General features: G+C 38.3%; 1 protein-coding gene across 7 annotated transcripts in view; it reads left to right on the forward strand.

Moving 5' to 3' along the window:
* The window catches only part of ETV1 (ETS variant transcription factor 1), an 87,245-nt gene that overhangs the window by 13,220 nt on the left and 56,505 nt on the right, over positions 1-17,520 (forward strand). For 6 of the 7 annotated variants that reach the window (XM_072964910.1, XM_072964912.1, XM_072964914.1 and 3 more), the window contains one exon: positions 1,016-1,069. The exons of the other annotated variant lie outside the window; for it this stretch is intronic. In XM_072964910.1, coding sequence (XP_072821011.1) covers positions 1,016-1,069 — 54 coding nt within the window. The remainder of the gene's footprint in view (positions 1-1,015; positions 1,070-17,520) is intronic. 7 annotated transcript variants of the gene reach the window in all.

Here is a 17,520-nt window from a genome sequence, read left to right on the forward strand (position 1 = left end):
CTCTTGTTTTGATTGCCAAATGCATTAAGTGCTTGCTATTCAGTATTTTTTTCCTTTACTAAAAATAGGGAAGTCATCTGACATTAGGACTGATGAAACAGTGACATTCTTTTTGTTAGTGCTGAATAGTCACCAGGAAAATATTTTGCAGGAAAAGATGGCGTTTATTTATTTATTTATTTTTATCAAAGTAAAGTCAGTTTGCAATGTTTTGTCAGTGTCTGGTGTACAGCATAATGTTCAGTCATAGATATATTCCTTTTCATATTTTTTTCATTAGAGGTTACTACAGGATACTGAATACCGTTGCCTGTGCTATCAGTATAATCTTGTTGTTTATCTATTTTATATATGCAAGTATCTGCACATCCCAGAGTTTATTTTTCTTATATCTTACTTTTATTATTGTGACCATCATCATCGAGATCTAATATTATATAGGACCAAAATTAATGACAATCTTTCATGTAAAAAAAAGTCATCACACACTTTGGCCAAATTCAGGGCAAACGTTTTTAACTGTGGCAGTCTAATTTGCGGTAGACCATGCACATCAAAAGTGGACATTTCTAAAAAGCAGAGGGATGTGTGCGCTGATGGAACATCACTGGAAAGAATTGTGTGGTTAATTTAAATGTAAGGCTTAAGCACTGGCTGTAGGTGAATTGAAATACTTTTTACTCCATTCTTGCAAAAAGAAACTCTGCTGCTAATAGAATTCCTGTAGCTTCTTTTATTTTACATGTTTCTTTTATTTCCATCTGGCAGGTGAAATTCAGAGGGACTCCAACTGCCACCATTGTATTTCTGACATATGTGTTTTCTGGTTGCGATTGATGATCACTTCTATTTCCCCTCCCGAGTATTGCTGTCAATACCATTTTAAATAGGAATTCACTGGCAAATAATCATAGGTTTGGTCTCAGCCTAGAGAGATCTTGTGTGAAAGATCTTATGACATACTTTATTCCTTGGCAGTTTCTCTCAATTTTTTTTTAATTTTTTTTTTCTTCAGCTCAGGTACCTGACAATGATGAGCAGTTTGTGCCAGACTATCAGGCTGAAAGTTGTAAGTATAGTATGACTCGTCTCTTGAATTTGTCACTGTTTCCGTCTTTCATTCTTTCTTTGGGGTTGGTCTCCACTTCCAGTGTCTGTTCTTGCGTTGTGTTTCATGCCTTTTTAGCTTATAGTCACGAGGTGATTTTATTTGTCATGTTGTGACATCCAGAGAATCCCTGTATGGTCTGAGCAGAGCTCCAAATAGTAGTTAAGTAAAACCAATGTGATTAAAAGAGTGTTCTCTATTTGGTTAATATCCTCGGTGAAGACACAGGGTGTGATCCATGAACGTGCAAATGTTTTATTTCCGGTTTTTCAGTGTGTTCACCAGGCGGTCTGGGTGCTCATGGGAGATATCCAGTAGTTAAAATCCTTATGAGATTATTTATTGCATAACACAAAAATTCTGGACCGAACATTCTTTGGCTTATTGTATTATTTTACATTCATGAACTTTCACCGGCTTTGATTTCCTTTTTAGCCTCGTTTTCTGCTTCCTGGTTGCTGTAACACAAGTGGAAGTAGCCACTGGCTTCCCTTAGGACCCTTTCCCTGTTTGTTTCCCCGAGCCTCGCTCCGGGCCTGACTGTCAGAGGCCGCGCGGGGAGTGACACAGACCTCTCGCTGCAGAGTGAGGTTTCGCCTGGACAGACAGGGTTGCCTCGGGGTTTACTTCTCGTACTTATGCTTTGCTTCTACCAGCAAACTGCAGCTATTGACCTGACGTGTGAATAGTAAAGAAAAGGGTATAAATGCCATCTCGATGATAAAACTGACCTGATACAGTGGTGTTCTGTTCACACCCTTTAAAGCTCTAACTCGTTTCATTTTTCCAGACCATTGACAGTTTCACAGGCGGCAATAGCGGCAGCAGTGACAGATGCTAGTACCCTGCAGCTTCTCAAGCCCGTATTTTCACACCTAATATCATAAATCTAATACAAATACCTATGGTACTTTGTGGAACAGATGTTTGGGAGCGATGGTTTCAACTTGGATGTTTGGTATCTTAAATTTCCCAGGTGTCAAGTGTTACAAGAGGTTTCTTCCAGGTTCTCTCCCATGTGACAGATTTTAGTTCAGCGTCATTGAAAATTGTTTTTCGTGTGTGGTAAAATATACATTACAGAAAATGTCTCATTTTAACCATTTTTAAGTGTGCAGTTCGGTGGCAGTTGCACTGTTGTGCACACATCAACACTATCCATCTCCACAACCTCATCGTCCCTGCCGAAATTCTGTACTTACTGAAAAATAATTTGCCACTTACCCCGCCTCCAACGCTTGATAACTGTTGTTCTATCAGCATGATTTTTGATCAGAGAATTTTGTGTACTGTTTGACATCTGAATATAGTTATTAGACATAGGATTTCAAGAAACCTATTCAGCTAACTTGCAGACCTTAAGTAGAGACTTCTAGAAATTCTCAGCAGGATGAGTGCTAAGCAGGGGCTCCCTTCTTTGATAATGTGTGAGAAGAGAATGGTCACATTTCTGCATTTCCCCTCCTGTGGGGCACGTGAGTTCTTTCTCAATACTAAACCTGCTATCTGAGTGGGAGAGTTCATCTCATGGGGTCATTTACATCTGAAGAAATTGGGGATGATTTTAATATTCTGTCAAATGCCAGGGTAAAATGACTACCTAAAGGGAATTTTTTACTCTTTTTTTTTTTTCTGATTTGTCCTCTTTTTGGTTTTTCATATTCTTGATTCATTCATCTCCTTGAACTCATGTCTTTTGGTCCACAATGTATGATTTTTTTCTTTCTCTTTTTCACTCCTTTGATTACATTCCTTCCCACTTCACTTGTCTTCCTTCCCACTTCACTCGTCTTCCTTCCCTTTCTTACTCTTCCTTCCTTCTCTATCTCTAACCCTTTCCTCTTTGCTTGTGCCATGCCAACATGGACCCATAGACCTTTCTGTGATAATGGAAATAATCTCTGTCCATACCATTCAATATAGTAGCCACTAACCACATTCATTGTGGAGTGCTTGAAATGTGGCTAATGGGACTGAGGAAATTAATTTTTAATTTTATTTAATTTTGATGACTTAAAATTTATATAAACCCATGTGGCTCTTGGCCAGCGTAGGGGTCAGCACAGTTGTGCAGAGCTGTGTCTCCTGCATTGTCTTCTCTAGCTTGGGTCTCCAGTCTGCCCCCATCCACTGGACATCAGCCTGTGACCCACTCCTGGGCTCCCTGTGCAAACAAGAACAATGCAGGACCTCCAGACTCACCCTCTAGCCCTCAGCTGAGCATCAGCATGAAACCCCGTTGACACAGCACCCCCAGTTTTCCATGTGATGCTCTTCATTCATGGAAGTAGTTCGTACTCAGTAAGACTACTGGTGTCATCTTTATATGTTCTGCCCAGCATCTCCCTTCAACTTCTGTTGACTTTCTAAGTTGATGGCATCCCCAAACTAAGCTGCAAACCTTTCATTTATCTTCACTCCCTCCCAGTTCTTTACCATTAACCTCCCTTTGCTTACCAAGTTGTTGATTCTACCTTTCAACTGTATCTTCATTTCCTGGCCTCTACTCCATCTCTGTTTTACTGCCTTCATCCCCACCTGCTCACAATCTGCTGCCACTGCACTTGGGAATCAGTCTTTCTGTTGGTCCTGCCATCAGTTTTCCTTCCTTCCAGACTCTCCTCTGCAATGATATTAACGCACAGCCCTCTGACCTTGTTAACTTTCCCCTAAACTTCCTTCAGGACAAAGTCCTAATTCTTTAGCTGTACAGAACATTGTTCTATAACCTGGACCTTGACTACTGTTTGAGTTTTAACTCTTGCCATCCCAGACCCTGTTCCTCCCCATTCTCTAGACTGTAGCCTTTCTAATTTTTCAGTTTTCCAAATGGAGTGGGTTCTTTCATGCCTCTGTGCCTTTGCACATGTTCATTTTACTTTAAACTTTTTTTTTCACTTTCACTTTGCAGTCTGGTAAACCTCCTGTTGCAGGCTCAGCTGAGACTCCACCCCACTGAGATCTTTCTCGACCTTTCCTTGCATCCTTACCCTACAGAGTTAGACTCTATAGCACCTTGTACCTTGTATTTATTATGATATTTTAGATACATGGCGGTAAGGCTGTGAACTTGGGGATTAGGAGCATGTCCTATACCGTATGCTGGCATGTTTTAGAAGCACAATAAGTAAAATTGTCATCATAACCATGATCAGCTCCCTGGTGCTCATTTCCTCTGAAGTATTTTCAAAGTCCTAACTCCCTTCTTAAGGTAGAGACATATGATCATGCCTTAAAGCAATATATATAGTCTCCTTCTGGGAAAACATGCTGAAACCATGAATGTTTAACCAAGCTTTTTCAAAATGCTGAAATTTTGTTTTCCTGCCATACGTGAACATTTACACTTTAGCAAATATGGCTCTGGGACTTGTGAATAAAACACCTAATTAGAAAGGAAACCTATAAACAAAAGTCAAAATAAATCTGGAAGAGTCTAATTAAAAAAAAGTAGAGCAGTGATATATTTGAAGTTTCACTGACATAAAGGACTATTGTTCAGATGATGGTGACCAGCTAATTTTTGTCTTCACTGAGGATGGAACTAGAGGGAAATGATGTGAAAAGAGGAATAGGACATGCAGATTAGGTTCTAAGGAGGATCTCTGGTTGGAGAAGTTTATCAAATATTGGAACTGAAAGGCTATACTGTCTCCTAAATGCCCTTTACAAATGTTTGATACTTGTCCGTCTGGAAAAGCTTGGTCGGGCAGAGGGATCCTGTCTCTAGGAACAGAAAGAAATTCCATTCCCCCGTGTGGCCTGTCTATAAATTCGGTCGGGCTTTTTTTTTCAAATGTGAATAATCAGATTTTCTTACATACCTCAATCAAATAAAATGCTTCTGCTTTTGCTTTTATTGCTTTAGTCCTTTGGTAAATGTAGGTTAGGAGAATGAATGGCAAATCTCTGCTCAACACTACATTATAGAATATACATTTGATGGTAACACGTATCAACATATGCTGAGAGTAGTGAACAGGGCATTCGAAAATTGTGAAAAATGAGATTAAACCGTAACACTTGGGTATTTTCTAAAAAATTTCCCAAGCATTCCTTATTTTTATTTATAAGGTATTTCAGTTGGAAACCTGGAATCTTAATGATGTTATGCTATAGTTTGCTAACCTTTGAAGGATGCTGACCCTTGAAGCATGTATAGACATTAAAAACAAATGAAAACAAAAAACTCCCTGCAAGCCCATCCTAGGAAATGAATGCGGGGTCAGAAGAACAATTATGTGGCTCTAACAGATTGCTTCTTAGAAATGATGTCTTTCCAAGGTAGAAACACATTTGTGTATGAACTGAATTTTTGTAAATCATGTGTTTTAAATTCAATACATCAATAAGCTTATATTTTTAAATCATTGACTTTAATCTAGTTCTATCACTCATCTTTTAAAATCGGCCACCTTTCATTCTCTTCATTACAAAGTTACGTGCTGTTATTTTTCTAGCCAGTTCATTTCCCTTAGATTACATTTAGTTCCTTTCCATGTTTTCTCTACATGATGTATGTGATAGATGATGTTCAAATTAACATTTTACGTTCTCCCAGAACCTTCCAAAGGGTATGGCCAGGGTTATACAAAATTCCCGGCAGGACAGGTCTTTGTAACCTTACTCCTTTCTTTTACACTCCAGGAAGAACACTGGAATGCAAGTCAACTAGAGTGATGTCATTAAAGGAATAATAACCTTGATTCTTTGCTGATATATTTATGAAAGTCAGTTTTAAAAGTTGGCAAATTTCTATACTTGAACCAAAACAAAATTCATGATACAATACCAACACCAGTGACCTCTTCTGAAAATCAAGACAAACCGGTGTGGGGAAACACAGTTGTTTACAGCCGCTGTTCCATGAGTGATACTTTGTTTACATCAATGAAAGTCCTAGCTGTACTTCATTTTGTTAGGAATTTTTCAAAAAAGAATAGCACTTCGGGTGTTTTTCTGCAGTGAAGAGGAGGAAAAAAATACCTTAACAGATTGCTGTTACAAATCTGCTTCTGGAAAAAACAAAAACAAAACAAAACAAAAAAACACCTGAAGTTAGACAGGTCTGTGTCGACCCCACCTGAATAGTACTTTTGCATAAAGATGCACTTGCCCTGGATCGGAAAGGTCCATTTACGGTTTGTGTTTCTTAATTTTTGGCCTTTCTACTAGGCTACCTTCCTGCGTTCTGTCCCTTTTGACACATACAGTGAGTGCTTTGTAGAGTTTACTTTTTGATTAATTTTTTGGATGGGACTGATCAGGAAGACACTTGTGTTTTTCCACCTGCTTTTACCAGATGGTGAGCACATATTTACAGAAGAATTCCATTTCTGGGATTTGAGACATGGGTTTCTTACTTTGTTTTGTCTTCTTTTTTTTTTTTTTAATTCTTTTTGTTTGTTTGTTTGTTTGTTTTTTGTTTGTTTGGTCTTGTCGGGGTTTTTTTGGATGGCGGGGTAGGTAATTATGTTTATTTGTTTATTGGAGGTACTGGAGGTTGAACTCAGGACCTTGTTCATGCTAAGCACATGTGCTGCCACTGAGCTGTACCCTCCCCTAGGTTTGTCTTCTTCGAAAACATTTTTTGAGGCAAATTTAAGCATGTCACTGGAGTCAGACTCGAACGATCCATTTCAAGGATGAGGAGCTCCTTCCTTTCTCATCAGGGATTGTATATATGCCTGAGATCCACGCAATCGCCAGCCTTGAAGTTTGTCGCCTCTGTGTGTGGCTTCTCTTGTTGTTTCAGTTGGTTTGGGTCTGTTTATTCCTTTGTTTTTGCCTTTTGCTTTTGTTTTTTTCACCGTTTAAATATTTTATCAAAGTAGTAAATTGATAGAATAGGGGAAAAAGGCACAAATAACATCATTCCCCGTTTTCCACAGGCCTCTTCTCTAGAGGAAATCACTTTTTCCCCCTTCGGAGTTGGCCCACATACTAGATAATATAATTGTATCACAACTTCTTGATTTATCAAGTTTAGAATTTTCTCTGTTGCCCTGTTTGGATAGATAAGCATGTTGGGTAAGTTATTTTACTGAAGGTAATCGGCTGCATAATTTTACATGAGTCCAGGAGTCCTGTTCACACTTGAGCATGGAGAAGCTCTTCTGGGAAGCTTGTTCACGTGCAACTTTCTCTTCCCTATCCCATGAGAGCTTGACGTCTTATGCCCGGAACGGGCCCCAGAATTTCTAACAAGCAGGTGATTCTGGCGTGGGCATTCCAGAGAGCACAAGGTTAGACGTTTTGCCTCTCCTGTCATTTACCCATTTGCAGAGTAAAGCTCTCAGCATCTCAGTTGTAAGCAACTAAGTTGTAAAATGGACTGTGCTAGTCGTACACAATTCATTATGCCATAGATAGAGCGTCTGAAAATGCTTATAGGTAATAGATCGTCATTTTATTGTTGGAGTATACTAGGGAATGCAGGCTATCTGAAAATGGTATCGGTGGAGCCCTCTCTTCATTTTCATCATTTTCACTAGAGTTATTTGTGTTTTCCAATACCAAAGACTATTTTCTTCTTATTTTCTCTTACCTTTAGCTCTCAGAGGGTCCTTGCTGATTGCAGGTCCCTCTCATACTTGAATCAATTCTAGTTGAGAAGGATACCCAATAAATTGTTTTGCCTTAAATCAATTTTCCCAATCTGGTTAGAGAGAACCATGCACTGGGGCGCCCGCCCTGCTCCAGGTGCCTCCCGTAGGGCTTCTTGTCACCAAAGGGTCTAGTCTTCCTTCGGTGGTGCACGGTGGCCATGTCTGTGCCTGTCACAGTTTGGAGTCCAGCAGCCACATTTTCAGCAAAACAAAATTTTTAGTTTGGCGCTTGTTTGTTTTACAAAGAACATATTTTTCAAATCAAAATAGGAACCCAATGGAAAATCAGCTGCATCTTGCAAGAATTATTGTTTTAGATAACCTCCCAGGAATCCACCAAGTTCAGCAGAAGAAATAAAATCTAAATTCTACACCTTGGGCATGTTTCTTAACCTTTATCTATTTATTTGTAGAGTGACAAAGAAATAATAATCTCTCAGACCCAGGCCACATTGTGCTTCTGTGACTCTTGTTCCACACTCAAGGGAAAAATAAGTTTAACATCTAAATATGGTAAATGCTTGCTTGAACGTGGAATTTAGAAAAAAAGATAATTAATAGGCAAATATATAAGTAGGAATTACAATAAATGACTGTGTATTTACAAGTAAAAAGTTGCATCAATTTTATTAAAATCTGCTGTAGTAGATAGATCCTTTTCATAATTTTTGGTTTTCTCAGTTTATTCTTCCTAAGGTAGATAGTTCAGACTTCAGGCTAAAGTGAAAACCAAAAAACAAAGCAAAACACTCCCTTGCACCAAAAATTGGGGTTTGTTTCATTATAGCTGAACGCTAAAATTATAAATCTCAACCCAAGATTTTAGCTTTTTGTTTCCTTTTTAATTTATCCTTGTTGAATTCTGCCTTCAGTGCAACAAATTATAATAGAAATTAACTTCAGAAACATGCTCAAAGGGAGTATGTCAACACATACTTTCCACTCCTGCCTATAATTAGTAACAAATTGTTTTGAGAAGAATGATCTGTGCCATCTTTGGTTGAACTTTATTCAATATTAAATAAGCATGTTGTTATGCAGTAACTGGACTTAATAGTCTTAGAGCCAAACAGTATTTCTTAGAAAATTTAGGTAAGGGAGGAAAGTGGAAAGTTATTTGCAGAACTAAAATTTTATTCTTTCTTTTAGTATTTTGAATATATACACATAATACATACCTAGTGGTGAATAAAAAAGCAAACACAACATTTGCTAGTATTTGAAAATAAAGCCAAAGCAGTCATGAAAATAAGTATATTTTGGGGCCACCATTTCATGGGATATGTAAATTTCATGGAGTCAGGTATAAAAAAGAGATGAAGAAATAATCTGAGCTAAATGAGTACATGTAAATCTTTATGTCATAATTGCATGTTTAGTGTTTTTATGGGTTTTTATTTATATCATTCTTTTTTTCCCATTTTTTTCCTTTTATAACATGAAACATCTACTTAATATGCACAGCACATATTTGCTTCTTTCTGTTATTGAATTTTCTCCTAATGAGGGTTTGTGCTGTGTCTCACCAAGTAAAAATGGTCGGTTTGATGTGGTTGCTTTTTAAAATCTTATGAATTATACCCCACACGCACTATTTGCAATGACATTAGCTGAGGCTATTGTTAACTCAAAAACATATTTATTAACAATTTACCCGGAATGGCTAGATGAAAAATCCTATTTATATCATGTCCAATTGAACTCTAAGAAAAACTACTTTTGTATAATGGTTTTTGTAAGCAATCTTTAAATCTTACTTAAACCTGAAGTTTAGCCAAAAGGTTCATTTTGCTGTAGATGCTACATTGTTAAACCATTCAGAGGTTTGTTTCATAGTTACTCCTGGCTGTTGGATTTACAGGCCTGTTAAGAGTGATTGTTAGATCCCGTAGAAGAAGTTTGAATTGTGATTGTTCCTTTACGTCTTGTTGGGAACCATTATATTCCTATTTCTGTTTGCAAAATTGGAATGCTTATGTATTCTTCCCAATGTGAGCCATATCCATTATCTTCATTTTTAGGATTTAAAATATAAATAATAAATCTTAGTAGTGTAACAATTTCTGTTTTACATATGAGACTTTAACTTGTCTATTCATACAGACATCTGTATAGTTGGGTATTAAGGATGCTAAGTAGGTTTATGAGACACTAAAATTTATTTATTCAACAGATATGTCTTGAGCCGTGTTATATGCCGTGCTCTGTTCTAGGCACTGGTGATACAGTTGTGGACAAGTCAGAAAAATACCTCCGCTCTCCTAGAGGTTTCATTCTTACTGCATGTAACTGACAAAGTCATATTCCTCCTGTGTTAAGGGGTGTAAAACTGTAGCAGGGGTCCAGTGTATATGCGTAGTCATTGTGCATTCAGACTCTGATCCATGATGTTCTGAAGAAAATGTATTTTGGTTTTGTGGGCTTTTTAAAAATTTAATGTTTATTTCCACAAAAAGCACTCTGCTCAAACGTGTAGCCACTGGATTTCCTAGTGGATGACTGTGTTCACACCTGTTTAGCCTAAGCCGAAATCCCTGAGATGGGAGACTAAAAATACTATTTTACAGCTTTTAAAAAATTACCTACTGTAATCATAATGTAGCAGTATTAATATATGCAGTGTATGAACCTCCATTTTTGAGGTCACACTCATCTTGAAGTTCATATGTCACTTATTCCCTGATTATCTTAGAACTAATGACTTCTTGGTGCCCATAAGTGCTTTATAAACATCTCAGTTTTAACACTTTCAATTGGTCTGTCCATGTATGATTCGCATGTTGTGGGTATTCTGTGGATATGGAATTGAATTGAGTGAATAGCTTCTTGGGTATTGAGAACCTTTTTAAAAAGCATATTCATGCACAGGTGGCTCAAGTTATTTGAAATCTAATGCAAATACTTGCTTTTATATCCCCACGTTTCACTTTTCTTTGCGGGATAATGCAAAGCTGTGTGTATTTACATAACCCTAGAGTGAAATCTCAGTGATCAGATTAGGGCTCTCTAATAAAAATTATTTGAGACTCATGATTTATAACACATTTCTCAGTAATCTCTACTTAGCATGAGTACCCTGGCATAACTTGGTATCGTTCCCATTTTATCCAGAGAGAAACCTAGTACATCAAATAATCGAATAACTAAGGCGTGTGATGACAGAGATGACATCGCTCAGGCCCCAGGTCTTTCTTGCTTTCTCTGTGGGGATCTCCCTTTCCTGACAGCCATTCCTTGGGCTGCTTGTGCAGGTTTCATAACTGTTACTACTTTTGGGGGGGAAAAAAAAAGTACATTGCTAAGAAAGAATGTTCTTCAGATAGCACATCAATATTATTTGAAAATTCTTCTTATCAAGGTGTGACAGATTGAGAGAGACCAAGAGAACCTCTTCACAGGGGCTGGTCCCAGGAAAGATGCTCTGGGGACTGGTGTGAGCGCATGGCTGCAGGAAAGCGAGGTGGGAGGACTTGGTGTTTGGGAACTCTGCCAGTTCTCATCTGGGCTACAGTGCTTTTCTTCCCCCTCTTCCTCAAATATTTTATCTTACTTACCCAGCGTTTGAGAGATTTATGACACCATCATATATTCTCATGTTGTTTATGTGTAGGTCTTGACTTCAGAAATGTCTCGGACGTGGCATAGTTCCCTGCAGTGGCGGTGGGGAGAAGCAGCATTTGGGCTATTGAGATAGTAATAGTAGTTACCAGCGGTGACTGGTACTAGTCACAGGAGTGGGATTCATGGAATTGCCAGATAGTAGTAAATATGCATGAAAATCCTAATGCTGCAGCCTGAAGAGACAGTGTAGATGAGTGACGCCAACAGTTTTATTTTAAAGATAAGAAACTGATCCAAAAGTGTTATTGGGCTGTCTCTGATTTTAAAAAGAACGATTCCACGCTCTTACCTGTGGGCTGGGAAAATAGTAAATCAAAATTACATGCACCTAGACGTTCTCACTTATTAGCAACCCCTTCTGGATACATTTTGCTCAGAGAGAAATCTAAATCCCACTGCGTCCGCTTTTCCCTCTGAACTGTCCCAACACTGACATTGAATCCGAAACCACAATATGCTCTTCTTAGATTGTCTTCCAGCCACAGAGCTGCCAGCAAAAGTTCTGTCAAACACTCTCAAGGCCACCGGACTCTGTGAAATGTGGCTCTTTCTTATCAAGCTACGTGGATAACATTGAAGTCAACCCTTCAATAGTCTTAGCTTTCCCTTTGAAATGGCGGTCATGCTGTGAAGTGAACTTTTGCTGCGTTCGAGGTTGTTTTTCTCCATCCTCGTGGACACAACAGCCCCATTATGTTGATTTGATTTGATTCTCTGGTCCCTGGCACTGGGGCTGGAACGTCAGGGGCCTCGGTTGTCTCAGCTCACAGGGCGGCAGGGAGAGCCCAGTAACTGGATGTCATCGCTCCGTTTCCCTGGCTGCTTCTGCCTTCTTGAGTCTCTCCCTGTGCTCGTTTTCTTCTCGGATAATCAAACCTTGTCTTCCTTTCTGAAAGCTCACTGTTTTATTGCAGATTAAAGGCTGGTGCATTAGAAGGTTATCAGCTAGTCAATACACTTCAGTTATCCCATCTTGTGATAAAGCTGTTTCATCGATCAAAGTCAAAATTTCAGCCCTTAGGTTTTAAATGGCCATTCCTGAAGGTTTGGATAATGTCCTAATGGACCACATAGCTCTGTCCTCGTATGTACATGTAGAGGTAGTCATATGAGTTTCTGTGTGTGTGATGTACACACATGTAGATCTACATATAAAAATAGCTATCTGTATTTTATTCAAATATCGCATTCTCACTTAAAATTCTTGTCACAAATTCTTACAACTTTTGTCAAATTCTTATCATCGGTAAACTCCCCTTTCCCTTTCTGTCTAAATATATAAAACCTTTGTTTTGTTAGGACTGGTATTCAAATATTTTCTAAACCTCCTAAGGTAAATTTTCAATACTTGTAAATGTGGTTTAAAAAAAGATGCAAATGGTATGATTACGAAGTCAGAAAAATACTCTTATTTTCATATCAGTTATATAGTTAAGCGGATAATAGTTTAAGAATCTTAAGATTTGGCATCTTTATTGTGGTAGAACACAGTTTGTTCTTTTGGTTGAGTTTCTACCATTGCTTTTTTCTAAAATCAGTTTAGCCAACAAATATTCATAGTGCCAGGCATTATGCTCGATGCTGTGGAATGAAATTTAAAAACAATATTAGTGATAATTCTAATCTCTATATATGTTTAGCAGTTTAGAATTCACAGATCGTTTTTCACATCCTACATCTCATTTGCTCCTCACGATGGCCCTGGGAGCTACGCAGAGCAGATAAGATTCACACAGCTTCAGTGAGATTCCCAGAGCCCCACATGTAGTAAATGGCAGAACCAAGACTTACCTTGTAGCATTTTCTCTTGTCTGCCTCTCAGTAAAATGTCCCAATCCATCATTCATTGAAACATTATGACTCTACAAGTAAATAAAATATATAGAAGTACTTTTACCACATGCATGTGTGTATATATATATATATATATATATATATATATATATATAAATTCATGTATTTGTATGATATAATAAAGCAAAAATGGAAAACATCAAAATGCTTTATTATTTATAGGTTTCCTCTAATTTATAACATAATATACAAAATGACACCTACGTGGAAAGCAAGGGTGGAGTACACAGCCCTTTAAGTTCCCTATTATTCTACGAAAATCTTCATCCTCAGGCTTTAAATTGTAGAAGAGTGCTTAAGTCCTTTGTATACATAAGCCTTCAGCTTCAGGAATCCTGAATGTTTGCTTAACAAAATAATGAAACTCTCAAAAGAGACTTTTAAAAGCTTGGTTTGGGGCACTGTTTATCTTTGGGCATTGTATAATTTGACCAAAAACACTTCCCAGTATTATGTTGAAATTAATTGACCATCGCATTTGGCTTTTTTGTCTGGTTCAGCTTCTTTATATCATGTTCATATCATATACCCTATTCATGCTATTGTATAGTGTCAATGCGGCAGACACTACAGCCTTATTATATAAACATGATAGGATTCTTTCAGGGCACTCAGTACAACATAGTGCGCGGAGCGAGCCGTTGGACCTACGATACCTGAGCTCGAGTCGCTGCTGTTTACTAGGTGTGTGACTTTGTATAAGCAGTGTAAGATCATTGTGCTTCAGCTTCCTCCTGTTTAAAGCAGAGACCATAATGCCACCATCTCCAAGGATAAGCTGAGCATTAGAGTAACTTGTGTGTGTTTATATAAAGTGTATAAGTAATAAACTGTACTATGCCATTTTATATAAGGGATTTGAGCATCCAGGGATTTTGGCGTCCAGAGGTGGGGACCGGGGGTGGGAGTGGTTCTGGAACTAATCCCCTGAGGATACCTAGGGACAACTATGTATGTCTGGCACCTAGAAAGCACTATATAAGCATTTATTCTGTATATACACAAATATATATAAAACATTCAGAATACACAACTCATAATATTTCACAAATGCATCAGTTTCGATCAACCTACCTTTCTGTATTGTTTTTTGTTGGTTGGTTGGTTTTTGCCCTATTCAGAAATTAGGTCTACATCTACCAACTTACAGGCTGCATCTGCATATACTGTAAAATACTTGTAAGAATAACCTGACCACGTACTGTTGGTTACACTAAGCAGTTCAGTGCAGATCCACAGTGATATTGTCAGAAGATACTCAGAGGTACTGCTTCCTTGAGCCCACTGTCATTTTGACTATAAGGATTCATAAACAGAAGGTCGAGATGGAAATACTCAGTACATGAAAATCAGGCCCAGTTATAAGATCGGTTTGCATCTTATGTTTAAGATTATGCGTTATGCATTCTGGTTGATCAGGACACCCTAATTTGTGGGTCTAGCAAAATTGCCTGCATCTTCAATGTTTCTGTTGAATTTGAAGTTGATGTATTCATTGAAAGGGAAAAAAGTGTTGATTTTTCAATTAAGATGCAACCTTTACAATGCAAAGCTATAATAATTATAGTGTTCACTCAGCCTGAAGAAAAAATTTCACCAGTTAAATAGCAATAATCAAGATGTGAACTATATTAGAAGGGTGCTAATTTTATGATCATCTCTTACTTAAATAATAAAAATTAATCCCCAGAACCCTTGCTGAAACACTGCTTAGATGAAATGGTATTCAGCTTTAGATACAGCTCCTGGAAGCCCGTTTAAAAGTAATTGTTGCTTAAGTTGTGAGTGACCTAAGATCGTCCTTATAAAACAGGGTGAATGAATTAGTTAGGCAGTGTGTTTGCTCCAAACATTGCACTGCATGCTGAATTTAAGAAAAGTACATTATAGCTGTACCTTTAAAAACTGGAATTACCAACATCAGATGATTGTTCAGCATAGAAAGGAAGATGTTAGAGTTGCTATCATCTCACAAGGCAGCGTGTTGGCTTTGGAGCCCAGACGTCTAGGTTCAAATACATTAAGTTCCACAGTTTACCATATTTGTGGTCTTGGGCTAATTACCTATCTTCTTTGAGCTCTTCGAGGAAAAGGAGAAAGGATATGGTTTGACGTGATGAGTGAAAGAGATACTTTATGTCAGGATTTTGACACACAGGTTAGTATTTGATAACTCGGTAGTTCAGAGAAGTAAGATGTGAGCAACAGCGATACTGTTCTGAGGCCAGAGGATTTTGTAAGCCACAGTGACAGTTTCAGAATAGTAACAGCAATAATACAGTTAAAAAGAGTTCAAAATGATTGCATTTGATCGACCTTGCAGTGAAGAAATTTGGTTTGTGATGTCATTCCTGCTACCTACCACAGGCTGGGAGTGTCTCTACCTTAGACAGAGGGAATCCAGAGATTTTTGTTTCTCCAAAAATAAATGTCACCCTCCTTTCCATGATGCTCCATTAACAACCCCAGAGGAGGAGACACTCCAGGTGTAGCAGCATATACGTTACAAAACCGCAGAAGAGCCTCCTTTGTCTTTAGTCTGTGTGTTGAATTAACTACGCGCAGTGCTCCGAGTATTTCTTGTAAGAACGATGAACACTGTATTCATGATTCACAATTGGAAAAAAAGATGGTTTGACCTACCACATCATCTTTAAACCATGGTTTAGGGAGTCCTTACATTTTAAAAATTGTATAAACTATTTATTTGCCAACTTACAATGCCAAGATAAAGATAGGCAAATGTCGAAGTCTTTGTTTATATGGGATACAGTTTCCATGCAGAAAATATGTTTTCAAAACCCCAGAAAGCATGATCCCTGAATTCAAAAAGCATACCAGGCATTTGGAAGAAGAGGGGTTCAAATACAGGAGAGTGAGGAGTTACCAGAGCAGCTAAGAGTGTGGGTTCTGGAGTCCTGCTGGTTAGGCCCAGTGCCCCGTCACTGCTTTCTCGCTGGGTGACCCTGGTGAATCACTTAATCCCCATTCACTCCCATTTCCTCAGCTTACACAAGGGATTTCAGTAGTAAGGATGTCATAGGTGTGGAACAGGGCTCAGATAAATCAGGGCAATCGTAATTATCAACGCCATTACTCTTAAACATTAACCATAAAAATGCTACATGATTACAATTTAAATGAATGTTACAGATAATAAATTCTATTTTTTTAAGTAAGAGATTAATGTAAATTGAAATAGTTGAGAATGGCTTCATGAAGAAAATGAAACATGACCTGGAACTAGGAACCCAGACCCATGGAATGCAGTGAACCCAGGGATTATCCACCCTTCATGGCTAATGCTTGCTTAGTGCTCCCTGTGTGCTGGGTGCTCTGCTAAACAGGTTATATACGCCTCATCCAATCTTCACAACAAACCTAGGTCGTGGAAATATTATCTCCTTTTTTCTTTTTTAATGGAGTTACCAGGGGTGGAACCCAGGACCTCAGGCATGCTAAGCATGTGCTCTACCACTGAGCTATCCCCAACCCCCATCTTTTTCTTCAAGTGGGAAAACTGAGGCACAGAGTAGTTAAGTGGATTGTTCCTGATCACACAGCGACCAGGCTGCAGAGCTGACTCTAGAGTTTGCACCCGTCACCATCCTCCTGCACTATTCCAAGTTGAGCTGGGTGCCAGAACTGAGGTTGTCAGGGCAAAACAATTTGCTCAAGGTGACAAGTAGTGACAAAAGTGGAACTTAATCCTTAGTACCTAATTTTCAATATTTCTGTGCTTCCAATACCACAGTTGGCTTTTCATGATTTGTATGATTTACCCAGTCATGATGGGGGGGCCTGTTAGGTGAAATGAAGGCCAGGTATTCATTTTTCAGAAGTGGGCCTGAGCATTTCGGTCCCTCGGAGAGAAAGGTGTTCGAAGATTCGGTGTTCACTGCATGGTGTTAGAGATGAAGTTTGATAGGTCAGTGTAAGTCAAATTTTGTGAGTCAGCAAAAATCAATCAAATCTATCTGAGTTTATTGCTAAGAACAAACAGGCCAGCCTGGAAATTTCTGAGCATGAAATTAGATGTCATGTTATCAAGGAAGAGAAAGTGGAGAGAAAAAACCAAAGGGGCGTAACATATATCTTTTGTACATAGGTTTCAGCATATAGGCACACTATAGTTAATTATATTTAAAACAAATAGATACTGAATAATACTAAACCAGTATCAGAAGTTCCATTGTTATGTCAGTGGAATCTAACGTGGTAAATCAAAGAAACGTGCAGTGGCTAAGAACTGAGATGCACGCATTGTAAGCGAAGAAGGGAACCAAGCTTTGTCTGACTTAATATCTATCCCCACGCGCAGCCTCAGTT

The sequence above is a fragment of the Vicugna pacos genome, chromosome 7 (assembly GCF_048564905.1).
Source record: "Vicugna pacos chromosome 7, VicPac4, whole genome shotgun sequence".
NCBI lineage: Eukaryota > Metazoa > Chordata > Mammalia > Artiodactyla > Camelidae > Vicugna > Vicugna pacos.